This window comes from Erinaceus europaeus, chromosome 4 (assembly GCF_950295315.1).
Source record: "Erinaceus europaeus chromosome 4, mEriEur2.1, whole genome shotgun sequence".
Taxonomy (NCBI): domain Eukaryota; kingdom Metazoa; phylum Chordata; class Mammalia; order Eulipotyphla; family Erinaceidae; genus Erinaceus; species Erinaceus europaeus.
Window position 1 is genome coordinate 86,719,825 of NC_080165.1, and position 16,611 is coordinate 86,736,435.

Here is a 16,611-nt window from a genome sequence, read left to right on the forward strand (position 1 = left end):
TTGCTTGTTAGGGTTGCTGTGAGGTGATTCCTTGGCAGAGGCAATATTATGTATGTCATAATTACATTATACTTTTTTTTTTATTTAAGAAAGGAGACATTAACAAAATCATAGGATGGGGGGTACAACTCCACACAATTCCTGCCACCCAATCTCTATATCCCATCCCCTCCCCACTAGCTTTCCCATTCTTTATCCCCCGGGAGCATGGACCCAGGGTCATTGTGGGTTGCAGAAGGTAGTGTGAAATATGAGCCATTTGGATACAAAAACCAAATTTCCCATTTAAAAAAATGTTAGAGCTTTTAAAATACTTAAATTTTGTGTGACTAGGTATTATGGTTTATATGAATATAAAACAAGAGCCATCTTGAATTTAAACAAAAAGAAGAAATACACTAATACAGTAGCATACAGAGAAGTCCTCTGAGAAAATGTATAATATAATGAATTTGTTAAATAGAAATACTGAGAAAGCAACTACAGAAAGCAAGAATGTTGAAGAACCAAAACAGTTATCTCCTCACCTACTTTGATTCTAATATTTATAGTAAATTTTGCTGACTAGAAGTCCCTCTTAAATTTTCATTTGTGGTCCGGGAGGTGGTGCTTTGGACTCTCAAGCATGAGGTCCAGAGTTCGGTCCCCGGCAGCACATGTGCCAGAGTGATGTCTGGTTCTTTCTCTCTCCTCCTATCTTTCTCATAAATAAATAAAATCTTTAAAAAATAAATTCATTTGGACAAAGTAGTATTTTTTTCCGTCAAAAGCAAATCAAAACTTCCTAAAGTCATAGACTTGTTAAAATTTTTTTATTTATAAAAAGGAAACACCGACAAAAAACTTAGGACAAGAGGGATACACTCCACACAATTCCCACCATCAGAACTCGGTATCCCATCCCCTCCCCTGATAGCTTTCCTATTCTTTAACCCTCTGGGAGTGTGGACCTGGGGTCACCATGGGGTGCTGAAGGTGGGAGGTCTGGCTTCTGTAATTGCTTCCCCACTGAACGTGGGCATTGGCAGGTTGATCCAATTCCCAGCCTCTCTCTTTCCCTAGGGGTGGACTTTTTTAAAAAAATTTTTTATTTAAGAAAGGATTAATGAACAAAAACATAAGGTAGGAGGGGTACAACTCCACACAATTCCCACCACCCAATCTCCATAACCCACCCCCTCCCATGATAGTTTTCCCATTCTCTAGCCCTCTGGGAGCATGGACCCAGGGTCATTGTGGGTTGCAGAAGGTAGAAGGTCTGGCTTCTGTAATTGCTTCCCCGCTGAACATGGGCGTTGACTGGTCGGTCCATACTCCCAGTCTGCCTCTCTCTTTCCCTAGTAAGGTGTGTCTCTGGGGAAGCTGATCTCTAGGACACATTGGTGGGGTCTTCAATCCAGGGAAGCGTGGCCAGCATCCTGGTGGCATCTGGAACCTGGTGATTGAAAAGAGAGTTAACATACAAAGCCAAACAAATTGTTGAGCAATCATGGATCCCAAGCTTGGAATAGTGGAGAGGAAGTGTTAGGGAGGTACTCACTGCAAACTCTAGTGTACTTCTGCTTTCAGGCATATATTTTGCAGTAGTTGATGGATACGTGTGCACATAAGCTCTCTCTCACAGAAACTGGTGTATATCTAGGTTATGGGACTTTGTTAGAAAGTGAACTACCTGAGATGAAATTAGAGTGTACTATAAAAGGAAAGGTCTCACCTGAGTGATGAAGCTGAAGGGTTGTCATTCCACATGTGAAGTCTCTGGACACAGTCTGAGGTGAAGCATGTTGAGGTGGCAATCGTTGCATTGGTTAGGTTGTGATTGGCGGATGCAATATTACTTGGTTTGGATTGGGAGATGCATACGGGAAAGTGGGCCCTATCCAAGGGTTCCAGGACTGGGGGAAGTAGGGGCTCTATAGTGGAGATGTGAGGTTCCTGCTGTCTTAGGGTTCCAAAAGACAATCGATAGTTAATGTTATCATCACATTATTTGGTAATTGGGTTAACTTTGAAAAGTCCTTTTGTTATGGTTTGCTGTACAGTATCCAGTATCTTGTATATAGCTGTGCTATTGGATGCTTCTAATCTACTTGGTCTAGGCTTTTGAGAGAGTCAGCATATCAAATACATAGCCTATATATTAACAAGATTCAGTTTGTGTTTTGAAAAACTTTGAGACATACAATTGATTTTTCCCTCTCATATTAATTAACTACTGATTTATATGTCTACATTTTGCTAGGAGTGTACATAAACACCATTCCCACCACCAAAGGACTGTGACCCATCCCTCCCGCCCACTCCCACCCCCCACTGGCCCAGGAAGCTGCATGTCTACCCCTCACCACTGGGTTTTTACTTTGGTGCCCTACTTACAATTTGATCAGGTCCTGCTTTTAGTTTCCCTTTCAGATCTTCTTAGTCAACTTCTGTTGATGAGTGGGATCATCCCATACTCCTCTTTATCTTTCTGACTTAGTTCACTTAACATAATTCCTTCTAGCTCTGTCCAGGATGGGTCAGAGAAGGTGGGTTCATTGTTCTTGATAGCTGCTTAGTATCCCATTGTGTATATATACCACAGCTTTCTCAGCTACTCATCTGTTGTTGGGCACCTGGGTTGCTTCCAGGTTTTAGCTATTATGAATTGTGCTGCTTATGAACATAGGAGTACACCTATGACATTAACCTAGAGACATTGCAAGAATGGCTGAGGAATAATACTCGTATGTGGGGAACTCAGTTCTTAAACGATCCATTGAACATTTTTGAAATGCTCCTATAAGTACATATCAATTAACCAAGGATCAGATTTATATGAACAAGTATATTAGGCTTCAAAAATATTAAGCAGACTCCCATTTCAGCAATCACCTAAACATTAATGTAACTTAACATTTTGTATGATTTGAATAAGAGAGGGTTCAACAATGTGGGGAAAAAAATCTGGAATTCTTGCTATTTATAGACTTGAGAACCTAGTTGCTCTTTCTAATCAGAACAAGATGTACTATGAGATTAATCAAAGTGTGTGTGTGTGTGTGTGTGTGTGTGTAATACATTTTAATTCAGGGTGTATCATATCCTTCTTTGAGATACATGACATACTTATTACTTTTGTTTGTTTACTTTTTAATGTATTGGCATTGGAGAATAAAATTTAGAAGAGATTTTAAGATAATATTTACGTAAAATATGAATTATATGAACTTTTATTTAAATCAACAGGAGAGAGACTTGTAAGCTATGACAAGTTTAATTTTAGGGTGCTGGGCTGTGGTGAGCGCTTATGTTACCATGTGCAAGGACCTGAGTTCCAGCTCCTACTCCCCACCTGTGAGGGGAGTACTCCATTAATGATGAAGCAGGTCTGCAGCTATCTGTCTTTCTCTCTCCCCTTCTCTCAGTTTCTCTCTGTCCTATCAAAAAATAGAGGAGGGGATAAAAAGGCAAAATATGACTGTTGGGAGCAGTGGGAATAATCATGCTAGCACCAAGCCGCAGCATTAACCCTGGTGGCAGTAATAAGAGAGAGAATTGTATTTTAGTATGAAAGTTTGTTACAGAAATCCTGATACCCATTTAATAATTTTCATATAGCTTTCAACTCTCAAAACCAACTTAGTTTTACATATGAAGGACACTACAAAATTTGTGTAACTGATTCTTCAAATTATTCTAACTGATTTGTTCAGAATATTTGTAACTTTCCAGAACAGTATTTCTTCTGCTGTCCTACAATAACCTCTCTAGTATTTGTGGGGAGATCTGCTAGTTTCATCCAGGAATGAAAGATGTCTCTAAGAGTCATGTTACCGAGTAGCAGATGTTTTGAAGTCACATTACATAATGGCATTATTAGATAATTATGGCAGTATTTGCTCAAGTTCATTTTGTTACGTATAAGGCAAGCAACATCTTCCATCAGGCTCTTTCTTCGTCTACATGCATACCTTGATAGGTGTTCTCTTGTATATCATGAAACAACCTCTATAGAATGAAATGATAATAAATAGTAGTCCTTTTAAGTAGCATGATCTTGGCTAATACTTTATTTTTTTAAATATTTTATTTATTTATTTACTATTGGATAGAGACAGAGAGAAATTGAGAGGAGAGGGAGAGATAGAAAGGGAGAGAGTCAGAGACACCTGCAGCCCTGCCTCACCACTCCTGAAGCTTTCCTCCTCCAGGTGGGGACCAGAGACTTGAACCCTTGTCCTTGCACACTGTAATGTATGCGCCTAACCAGGCATGCCACCTCCTGGCCACCTAATACTTTTTTTTCTTGCAAACCATTGTTATTTGTGGCAATAGTAACTTAAAAGATTGTACGAGTACATTACACCCACCACCAAAATTCTGTGTCCCCACTCTTCCCACTATAGCCACCATAGTTCTCACAAAATTTTGGAGACTGTTTACTTCTGAGGTGTTTGTTTTATTTTGCCAGTTCATGCATTTTAGTTTTCTAGATTTCAGTGGGCACTTTTAATAAAAATCTAGTTATGTGGTCATCCTGTTGACTCATCTTGATAAATGATAGTAGTGTAAATATTTACAAGCTTTGTGTTTTTTTTTCTCTAGATTGTAATATATATAATTTTTGTTAGGGCCTGGCTAGCAAACAATTTGTAGATAAACTTTATGATAAAGATAAGGAAATGCTCATAGATGATTCCAATTAGTAATGTGGAAGGCCCCCTCATTGTTCCATGGATGTCTGCTTCAGAGAAGCCTGTACTGAAGAAACTTTTACTTTGAAGTACTTGGATTTAGTCCATGTAAAACTGCTCAATGGAGTCTCTGATTTCCATGAAGTGTAAATACTCCAGATTTATTTATCTTTCTAGAAAGAATAGGGCTCCACTTTGGTTTTGCACACTCAAGAATATATGTACCTTTGTGTTTCTTGATTAGATCATATTATGTGAAGTATTCTTATATTGTAAATGATCAAATACAAGTAGTATTCAGTATATAGCTTTGTATTCACTATTACCCTTGAAGTCCATACCATTTTAAAAACAAAAAGATTAATATGAATTTTACATATCATATGTATGTTCATAGGATAGATTCATACATGGTATATATTGTGTAATGTATATTTACACATTTTATTAGTTTACATATATAATTACAGTTCCTTGTGGATTTACTGCTTTAGTTTCTTGTTTTTTTCAGCATGTGTCTCTTATACTAATTTTCTTTCTTCTTTTAATTAATTTTTGTGTCTATCATGAGTGAAAAGAAAGACCAATATTTATGGCTTTGTCTTTGTAAGATAGTATGATAATAAATTATAGCTCTTTTAAATGGTATGATCCTTTGCTCAGACCCTTGTCATAATGGGCTGGCCTTTGTGTGAAATGCATAATGAACTGAAAATTGTTATTTCATTTGACCAGCATCCTGTATGTACCCGTACAGGGACTTTGGGGTAGCCAGACTATCGTTGAATGTTTTTTTTTATTTAAGAAAGGATTAATTAACAAAACCATAGGGTAGGAGGGGTACGACTCCACACAATTTCCACCACCCAGTCTCCATAACCCACCCCCTGCCATGATAGCTTTCCCATTCTCTATCTCTCTGGGAGCATGGACCCAGGGTCATTGAGGGTTGCAGAAGGTAGAAGGTCTGGCTTCTGTAATTGCTTCCCCGCTGAACATGGGCGTTGACTGGTCGGTCCATACTCCCAGTCTGCCTCTCTCTTTCCCTAGTAAGGTGTGTCTCTGGGGAAGCTGATCTCTAGGACACATTGGTGGGGTCTTCAATCCAGGGAAGCCTGGCCAGCATCCTGGTGGCATCTGGAACCTGGTGATTGAAAAGAGAGTTAACATACAAAGCCAAACAAATTGTTGAGCAATCATGGACCCAAAGCTTGGAATAGTAGAGAGGAAATGTTAGGGAGGTACTCACTGCAAACTCTAGTGTACTTCTGCTTTCAGGCATATATTTTGCAGTAGTTTATGGATACGTGTGCACATAAGCTCTCTCTCACAGAAACTGGTGTATATCTAGGTTATGGGACTTTGTTAGAAAGTGAACCACCTGAGATGAAACTAGAGTGTACTATAAAAGGAAAGGTCTCACCCGAGTGATGAAGCTGAAGGGTTGTCATTCCACACGTGAAGTCTCTGGACACAGTCTGAGGTGAAGCATGTTGAGGTGGCAATCGTTGCATTGGTTAGGTTGTGATCGGCAGATGCAATATTATTTGGTATGGATTGGGAGAGGCATACGGGAAAGTGGGCCCTATCCAAGGGTTCCAGGACTGGGGGAAGTAGGGGCTCTATAGTGGAGATGTGAGGTTCCTGCTGTCTTAGGGTTCCAAAAGACAATCGATAGTTAATGTTATCATCACATTATTTGGTAATTGGGTTAACTTTGAAAAGTCCTTTTGTTATGGTTTGCTGTACAGTATCCAGTATCTTGTATATAGCTGTGCTATTGGATGCTTCTAATCTACTTGGTCTAGGCTTTTGAGAGAGTCTGCATATCAAATACATAGCCTATATATTAACAAGATTCAGTTTGTGTTTTGAAAAACTTTGAGACATACAATTAATTTTCCCCCTCTCATATTAATTAACTACTGATTTATATGTCTACATTTTGCTAGGAGTGTACATAAACACCATTCCCAACACCAAAAGACTGTATCCCATCCCTCCCACCCACTCCCACCCCCCACTGGCCCAGGAAGCTGCATGTCTACCCCTCACCACAGGGTTTTTACTTTGGTGCCCTACTTACAATTTGATCAGGTCCTGCTTTTAGTTTCCCTTTCAGATCTTCTTAGTTAACTTCTGTTGATGAGTGGGATCATCCCATACTCATCTTTATCTTTCTGATTTAGTTCACTTAACATAATTCCTTCTAGCTCTGTCCAAGGATGGGTCAGAGAAGTTGGGTTCATTGTTCTTGATAGCTGCATTGAATGTTTGTTTTAAGAGCATCTCTTCCTGGCAAATAGTTGCATAAGTCATCATGTGTTAAATGCCTTGTGATGGGGAGGGTGTTTGGAGTTTCTTGCCAGCTGGATGAATGCCTTGGGGCTGTAGACAACTGTAATATGGAGGTGTGACCCTGAGATACTGAGAAACTGTTTGGTTTGTTATAGCAACTGCGAGAGTTAATAGCTGAACACAAGCCTCATATAGATAAGATGAACAAAACTGGGCCACAGTTACTGGAACTGAGCCCAGGAGAAGGCTTTTCTATCCAAGAGAAGTATGTGGCAGCTGACACCCTGTATAGTCAAATTAAAGAAGATGTCAAAAAACGAGCTGTCGCATTGGATGAAGCCATTTCTCAATCTACTCAGGTAATCATTAATACCAGATGTGCGGCTGGATTATTCTAAACAACAAAAGATGGAAAAGCATTTTCCTGAATCTCTTGATTAAATTTCAACCAATATTATTTCAATTAAATAAAACAAGTATTTTTCTCTCTCAGAGAAGCATCTATTTATGACCAAGTCCTTATATTCTGCCTACTTATAATTCTAATAGTAAATATATTAATGTGAGTTTACATACAACTATCATTATTGTCATATATTTAAATAAGTGTTCATCTGGAGTATAGTGTGATATTTACCAATGGGGAGAAGGTAAAGGAAAATGTTATCAGTGCAAAGAAAAAACTTCCAGAAATGCAAAGAACAAAAAAGACTAAGTAAAAATTTGAGAAGGGGGAAATATATGTATGTGGAACTTGACTGTTTTAATTTTTTAAATATTTATTTTCTCTTTTGCTGCCCTTGTTTTTTATTGTTGTTGTAGTTATTATTGTTGTTGTTACTGATGTCATCGTTGTTAGATAGGACAGAAAGAAATGGAGAGAGGAGGGGAAGACAGAGAGGGGAAGAGAAAGACAGACAGACACCTGCAGACCTGCTTCACTGCCTGTGAAGCAACTTTCCTGCAAGTGGGGAGCCGGGGGCTAGAACTGGGATCCTTATGCTGTTCCTTGTGCTTCGCGCCATGTGTGCTTAACCCGCTGTGCTACCGCCCGGCTCCCATGTTTTCATTTTTTCAAGAAGTTGAATTTTAAACAACCTACAGAAATTTCTTTAATAAAACTTCTCATTAATTTCACATTTAACAATATTTTTAACAATATATTTTTACAATATCCAAATAAACAATAAGTCAATAAAACTATTTTATAAGCACACAGTTTATTTGAACTAATTAATTGAATTAATTAAAAATTAATTTGTTATTATAACAAGATCAAGCAGATAAGATGGTACTATGACATAATCCAACTACATAGTAACATATACCATATCTTAATTAATTAAAATTAGTTATTTGCAAGAAATACTGTGGTCTTCGTGAGTAGTGAGACATGAAGAGATGCACAAAAGTCATGAACTTAGCGGTGCCCTCATATACCACTTCAATGTTATTTTGAAAATGGTTATATACTGGCCAAATAAGTTCATATGTATTTCTTATCATATTAAATTGATGTTTTACTTTTTAAGATATAACTTCTCCCCACAAATGATCTCTTTATATTTTCACTAGTTCCATGACAAGACAGACCAGATCCTTGAGAGCCTAGAACGCATTGTGGAGCGTTTGAAACAGCCACCTTCTATCTCAGCTGAAGTGGAAAAGATTAAGGAGCAAATAAGTGAAAATAAGAATGTGTCAGTAGACATGGAGAAGCTACAACCTTTATATGAAACTCTGAAAAAAAGAGGAGAGGAAATGATTGCACGATCTGGGGGTACTGACAAAGACATATCTGCCAAAGGTAATAATCTCACAGTAAGAGAGCCAGCCAATTCCAGATGTTCATGCAGTTTGTCACAGTCCAAATGCATAACAAGTTTCTAGATTTTAGAAAAAGTATTACAAATTAAATATGAGCTTTACATTATAACTTTGTGTTGGAACACATTGTCTTTGGGATTGTAGGGCTCTGCGCATAAATTGCATAATAATGTCTTCCTGTGCTAGTGAAAGTCACTTAAATACAAAAGTATGCCATTTTACAAAATGCATATGTTCTTAGGGACTTGTAGACCACTTAAAGTATAACACTAACAAGGCTGTATTTTCTCTTATTACAGACTACAACCTTATAAAACTGGTACCTTGTCTTGTCATCACAGAAATGGCAACCAGTCACTGTCAGCTATCATAAAACTATGAATGGGGCTAGGAAGGGTTGAGGTCAATTGGAAAAATGTGCCTAGATTAATAGAACTCTATGACAAAGACTCTAGAAATAAGTCTGAAATGGGTTTTTATTGTTACAGTCCTTATATTGAACAGATATTTTGATTCTTGATTTGAATGTATTCAAGGTGTTATTCCTTTTTTTAAAAATAGGGCCGGTCCTGGTAAGCTTGAAACTCAGTGAATTTGACTCCCATTAAGAGCTCACTTACCTTTGAACCACTACTTATGTTAGAAGACCCATAGGCTCAGGAGAAGCAGAAAACCCTCAGCTCTTATATTTTTCTTCTGATAGAACAGGCCATCAGTCCCAGTCATACCCACCAAATCCAGCTATAGATAGTTAATAAACTGAATCTCTCTTTCTGGAGGAACATTGTATTTTATACTTAAATGAGGCTGACATACTGACTTTTTAAATGTTTTTGCTGTAGCTGTTCAAGATAAGCTTGACCAAATGGTTTCCATTTGGGAGAACATACACACTCTGGTGGAAGAAAGGGAAGCCAAACTACTGGATGTAATGGAATTAGCGGAAAAGTTCTGGTGTGACCATATGTCATTAGTAGTTACCACCAAAGATACTCAAGATTTTATCCGGGATCTGGAGGATCCTGGAATTGATCCCTCAGTAGTGAAGCAGCAGCAAGAGGCAGCAGAGGTAAGCAGGAAATCTCATTAAAGTTAAAAGATAGGATGTAGTATACTTAATTGTAGGTGCCATGAGTATGCGTTCAGATTTATTCTACTATAGTTTCTATTTGGTTTCGAAAGTGGGATGAGGGGGCCGGGCGGTAGGGCAGTGGGTTAAGCGCACATGGCGTAAAGTGCAAAGACAGGCATATGGATCCTGTTTGGAGCCCCTGGCTCCCCACCTACAGGGGTGGGGTGGGGGTTGCTTCACAAGCAGTGAAGTAAATCTTTAGGTGTCTAGCGTTCTCTCCCCCTCTGTCTTCCCTTCCTCTCTTGATTTCTCTGTCCTACCCAACAACGATAGCAGTGACAACAATAATGATGGCAGCAACGATGAACAACAAGGGCAACAAAAGGGAAAAAATAGCCTCCAGGAGCAGTGGATTTGTAGTGCAGGCACCAAGCTCCAGTAATGATAACCCTGGAGGCAAAAAAAAAAAAAGTAGGATGCATAGTGATCTATAGCAGCAGAACACACCACAAATTTTTAGAACCTTATCCTCTCTTTTATTTGTTTTGAAAGTAGTCCAAAATGGTACTTCTGTCTATGAATCCTTTTTCTTTATTAGACCTCCAGTCTTACGGCTAATTATCCCTACACAGCTGCTCTTATTGTATCATTGCTAAGAATGCCTCAGGGGAACCCACTTACTGCAGATTGTCCAAACTCTCTAGAACAGGGTATCTAACCTAGTTCATGTCTATGTTTCCAAACATAGTATTTTTTTTTTCTGTTCCTCCTTTACCCAGCTTTTTCTTTCCTAGAAATTAGAAAATGGTGAGGGTCGGGCAGTAGTGCACTGGGATGAGCACACATGGTGCAAAGTGCAAGGACCAGACTAAGGATCCCAGTTCCAGTCTCTGGCTCCACACCTGCAAGGGAGTCGCTTTACAAATGGTGAAACAGGTCTGCAGGTGTCTATCTTTCTCTCCCCCTCTGTCTTCCCTTCCTCTCTTGACTTCTCTCTGTCGTATCCAACAACAACATCAATAACTATAAGAACAAGGGCAACAAAATGGGGGGAAAATGGCCTCCAGGAGCAGTGGATTCATAGTGCAGGCACTTCTTCTTCTAGCGTTTGCCCTTCTTCCATAGCCAGTCAACAGCGTCAGGTTGAGCCTGATGTAAAGCACTGAGCCCCAGGATAATCCTGGAGGCAAAAAAAAAAAAAAAAAAAAAAAAAGAACTTAGAAAATGGTTTTCACTAGAGTTTCTATGCTTTTTCTAACATCTGTACTTTTTCTTTAAAATATTATTTGTTTGTTTATTTACTGGATAGAGATAGAGAAACTGAGATGGAAGGGAAAATAGTGAAGGAGAAAGACACCTGCATCACTGCTTGACTATCATGAAGTTCCCTGCCTCCCCCCCCCACACACACACTCCCAAACACATGGCAATGAGGACTTGAACCCTTTCTTTGTGTATGATAACAAGTGCACTCAACCAGGTGTCCCACCACCTGGCCCCTCTAGCATCTGTATCTTAGCCCATGTTAACTCCTTACTGAGAATGTCCTTTTTGTCATTAGTCTGGCACATCCCACTGAAATTAAAAGTTTAGTTGGATTGTTAAGCTCCATGTAAAATCTTTTCTTGTATACTTAGCAGAGATTGTCTTCCTTTCATAATTTCTTCATTCATAGAACTGGATACTAGGATGGCTTATCAACTTTTGCCTAATATACTCAGAGCTCCTTGAACAGAATAGCCACACATATTATTTTTTGTATCCCCAATGCTTACTTTAGGATTTGACCCATGTTTATTAAATATATTTAACCAAGATGAAAACAATGTGGAATAATGACATAAAATGTAACTAAGCAGCTAAACCTTGCTGAATCTATCTACTAGCAAATACATTTATTTGTATGGAGTCTTTGAAATCATATTTAATTTACACCTGTTTTAAATTTATATTACCAAATGAGTCGGTTTGAAAAACAAAGTAAGTTGCTATCCTTCTAAATGTTGTTGATGTATTAAAAAGCTGGTTCTCATATTTGCCACCTAGGATTATTTGCTAATGTCTTTAAAGTGAATATTTAATGCTTAATATTCAATGATGCTTTTTTATTCTTATGTTCTTTTATTTTATTGAATAAAATAAAATACAGAAACTTAGAAACAGAATAAAAATGTATCATGATTTCCTACTTACAAATAACTGCCACTAGTGTCTTTATGTACATCTTTCCAGTTTCAGTGCAGGTTTACTTAAAACACTAAAGCTGCCAACCATTTCTTGTTCCAGGCCATAAGGGAAGAAATAGATGGACTACAGGAAGAACTGGATATAGTTGTAAATTTGGGTTCTGAACTCATTGCTGCATGTGGGGAACCTGACAAACCCATTGTTAAGAAGAGTATAGATGAGGTAAACTAGCATATTGTCTTCTCTTATCCAAACAGATTTTAAAATGTTTTAATATAAATAGTTGAAAACTTAAGACATAATATTAAAAATATTATAATACTTATATTTTAGTTAAATTCAGCCTGGGATTCCTTAAATAAAGCTTGGAAATATCGGGTAGATAAACTTGAGGAGGCAATGCAGGCTGCTGTTCAATACCAAGATGGATTACAGGTAAGTTTACAATGGGTCTGTTGGTCTTAGCAAGGAAGCATCATACTAAGTGATGTCTACAAATTTACATATTGGCACACCTGAGGTTACAAGTTTGTATGCTATTTTTAGCAATTCAGTTCCTCCTGGTTGCCACATCTATGTCAATCCATATTTAAGCTGTTAAAAGATACTTCCAACACTGAGATTTTTTAAAAATTTTATTAGTGATTTAATATTGACTTACAAAATTACATATCAACAGGGGTATAATTCCATACCATTTCCAAGACTAGAGTTCTGAACCCCACAATCCTTTCATTGCAAGCCACAGCATTTCTCCTAAGTGGCAGACATGGATTAACTGTCATCTCTACAACTATCTGTCTACATTTTTATTCCCTTTTTCCTCCAGGTCCTGTCATCTCTTCCCCTCCAAGCCACACATAACTCTATTACTACATCCAAATGTCCCTCCCTTTTTCCTCTTCTCTCTCTGGGTTCTGATGGAGCTGGAGTTCAGAGCCCTCTTGTCGTCTTCCTCCTATCACTTCTCCCACACTGGTAGTATGGAAAAAATTGTTTTGGGAGATGCAGGGGCAGAAGTTCTGGCTTCTGTTATTGCTTGGCTGGACTTGGGCGTTGGCAGATCAATCCATACCACCAGCCTGTTTCTATTATTCCCTAGTGGGGTAGATAAAGCTCTGGAGAGGCAGTGTTCTAGGACACATTGGTGAGGTCTTCTGCTCAAAAAAGTCACGATAGAATCATGGTAGCATCTGCAAGTTGGTGTCTGGAAGGTGGCAGGATATAAAAGTGACACAAAATGCTTAATGAACAGGAACTGAAAAGCAAGAAAAAAGCAGATGAGATTAGGGATTTTAGGGTGGAAGAAAGCTAGAAAGTCCATTTTAGGCATGTTTCTCGGGGGCCACGACTGTGGTAGTTTTGCTTGAGTTTTTATAGTTAACTTGAAGTTGGATAAAGATATTGTCTGAGAAAATGGTTTCAGAGTAGAGAAAAGGGCTAGAAAGTTGGATTAGGGCAGAGAGGAGTTCCCATTCTTAGAATAATTCTATGAATAAAATGAATTGTTTAACCCTATCCACACAGCCCAGGGCCCATATATATTTGTTTATATTTATATTTAGTACTCTTGTAACAGTGCAGCCTAGTGCAGCCTGTGTAACCTTTCTAAGTCCCTATTGGTCTGAGATAGAACCCTGTGATTCACAGCTGGGAACATTGCAGGCTGCACTCATTTCAGGGCAAGTCTTCCTTATGTGGCAGCGCAGAATACCTCAGCATCCCTTTGGAGACTGGGACAGTCCCTATCATCACTGCTTTATGGCCAACACTGAGATTTGTATACACACACCCCTCAAAGTACATTTTTACATATATTTTCAGTGAAATTTGCTTTGAAAAGAAATGTTTTTAAGTAAAAGTAAATGTTCTCACACAGTAGTTTTCATAAATGACGACACTAAGCAGTGCAATGGAACTGTATCAAAGTGTTGTTCTAAAGTTGAGTGGAATAAGATGAAAGAAGTAAACACTATCTATAAATAACATCAAGTTTAACTAAAGTCAGAAGTAAAGAAATTTGATGTGAAGCCAATGTTCCCCATGAACTAAAATAGATTTCGATTAGGTCATAGCCTGTTGTGTAAGAAGTGTTTTTCTTCTCTTTCTACAGATATATTTCTTCTTCATATGTGCTTTTCACATTGTGTGGGTTCTCATACATTCTGTGTATTAACTGTTCTTTTTAAACTTTCTCTATTCATTGAAATTTCTCTTTCAAGTGAGTCTACTTCAGGAATATTATTCTTTTTACCTTCTTTAACTTTATTTCATTTTCTAATTGGCTGACAAGAATCTCATCTTTTGCCCCTCCTATCATACGGATAGGAGGGGCAAAAGATGAAATTCTTTTCTTTCTTTTCTTTTTTCTTTGAATTTATTTATAAAAAGGAAACACTGATAAAGCCAAAGGATATGGGGGGTAAAATTCCACACAATTCCAACCACCAGAACTCCATATCCTATCCTCTTCCCCGATAGCTTTCCTATTCTTTAACCCTCTGGGAGTATGGACCCAAGGTCATTGTGGGATGCACAAATGGGAGGTCTGTCTTCTGTAATTGCTTCCCCACTGAACATGGGCATTGGCAGGTTGATCCAACTTCCAGCCTGCCTCTCTTTTTCCCTAGTGGGGCTGGTTCTGGGGAATTGGAGCTTCAGAACACATTGGTGGGGTCATCTGTCCAGGGAAGTCTGGTTGGCATCATGGTAGTGTCTGGAACCTGGTGGCTGAAAAGAGAGTTAATATATAAAGCCAAACAGGTTGTTAACTAATCATGAACCTAAAGTCTGGAGTAGTGCAGATGAAGAGTTGGGGTGGTTTCTGTTTTGTAGATAGCTAGTAGGCATATTTTAGTTATATTCCCAAGGGCCTGTGGCTATACTAGTTTTTTGTTTGTTTTTTCTGAGCCTGAAATTTGATATGCAGGTGGATCCAAGTTATTGCCTGGGGAAATGATGTCATGGCTGGAAAAGGAACAGAAACCTAGATCAGGGAAGAGAATAGCTTCCAAGTATGGGAAAAGTATATAAATATTGGTAACTGTAAACCCCATCAATTTGATGTGATCTGGGGCCCATATTCAGCTTAGGAGCCTATGTGACCTCTGCATCCCTGTAGATCCGAGCTCACATTCTGTGGTCATAAGTAGGAATGTTCCAAGTTGCCCCAATATAGGACCCATCTTCTCAGGTGTAACATAGAGTATGTTGTCCAGCCTCCCTTCAGAGGATGGAACATTTTCTACTGTTGTTAATCCAAGTTGAGGGCAAGGTCCTATGGGGCCCCACAAAGGGCTCTGTTTTGTTGTTCTTGGTAGAGATGACCGATAACCATGGAGAGAGGTATTTATTCAAGGTCTAGGCCCGTCATGTCTGTTTAGGAATCTCAGGACTCCCCAAATAGGGCCCCAACTGATGCGGGCCTGATAGTGACTAAAGAGTCATCCTTAACGTATGCTAGTCTCTTGCCCTTATTCAGCTTTTGCAGTCCTTGCTTTGAGAAGGTTAGCTTTTGAGTCTGTGAGAGAACTGTAATAAATAGGTGAGGAGGGTATTTAAGTCTAAGTAGACACTATTTCAGTATGAACTTCATACTGATTCACTGTAGAATATTGTGCACTTTTGCTTTGAGGTATATATTTTGCCCTAATTTATGGATACATATGCCTTATCTCATGGCACCTGGTCTATATCTAGGTTTTAGGACTTTGTTAGGAAGTGAACCTCCTGGAATGGAATTAGAGAATCCAATGAAAGGAAAGGTCTCACCTGAGTAATGAGGCTGAAGGGTTAACATTCCATGCCTGATGTCTCTGGACACAGTCTGAAGTGAAGCATGCTGAGATAGTACTCGTTGCATTGATTAGGTTGGGATCAGTAGATGCGATATCATTTGGTATAAACTGAGAGAAGCATGCAGGAAAGTTAGCCCCACTCTAGAGGTTCCAAGAATGGGGAAATATAGGCTCTACAGAGGAAGTGGGAGATTCCTGCTGTCTTAGGGCTTAAGAAGGCAATAGATAGTTATTGCTATAATACCATTATTTGTCAATTGGGTTAACTTTGAAATATCCCTTTGTTAGGATTTGCTGTATCATACACAACATCACCATAATTTATGTCCTTTGACATCATTTGTATATAGCTGTGCTACCAGTTGCTTCTGTTCTTCCTGTTCTAAGCTTTTAAGAGAGTCAGCATATCAAAAACTCAGCCTATGGTCTGTGCATTAAAAATTTTGAGACATTCAATCAATTTTCCCCTATCATATTAATTAAATAGTGATTTATATGACTACAGATTAATAGGAGTGTATATAAACACCATTCCCACCACCAAAAGACTGTGTCCCATTCCATCCACCCCATCCCACCCCCACCCCTCCAGGAAGCCGAATTTACTCTCACTCTCAACCCTACTCCAAAAAGTCTTTCTAATTACTTCCATAACATAAAGTGAATATGAATTTTAAAGATTCAGTGAGAACATTCTGTCCTTTTAGTTTATACCACTCCATCTCAGTAATTGTAAAAGTCAGTATCACATATC

General features: G+C 38.6%; 1 protein-coding gene across 1 annotated transcript in view; it reads left to right on the forward strand.

Moving 5' to 3' along the window:
* Window positions 1–16,611, forward strand: part of LOC103107678 (dystonin) — a 552,693-nt gene that overhangs the window by 478,906 nt on the left and 57,176 nt on the right. Inside the window, 5 exon segments of the mRNA XM_060190003.1 lie at window positions 7,130–7,333; window positions 8,550–8,781; window positions 9,644–9,870; window positions 12,160–12,282; window positions 12,394–12,495. Of these exon segments, the coding sequence (XP_060045986.1) occupies window positions 7,130–7,333; window positions 8,550–8,781; window positions 9,644–9,870; window positions 12,160–12,282; window positions 12,394–12,495 (888 nt within the window).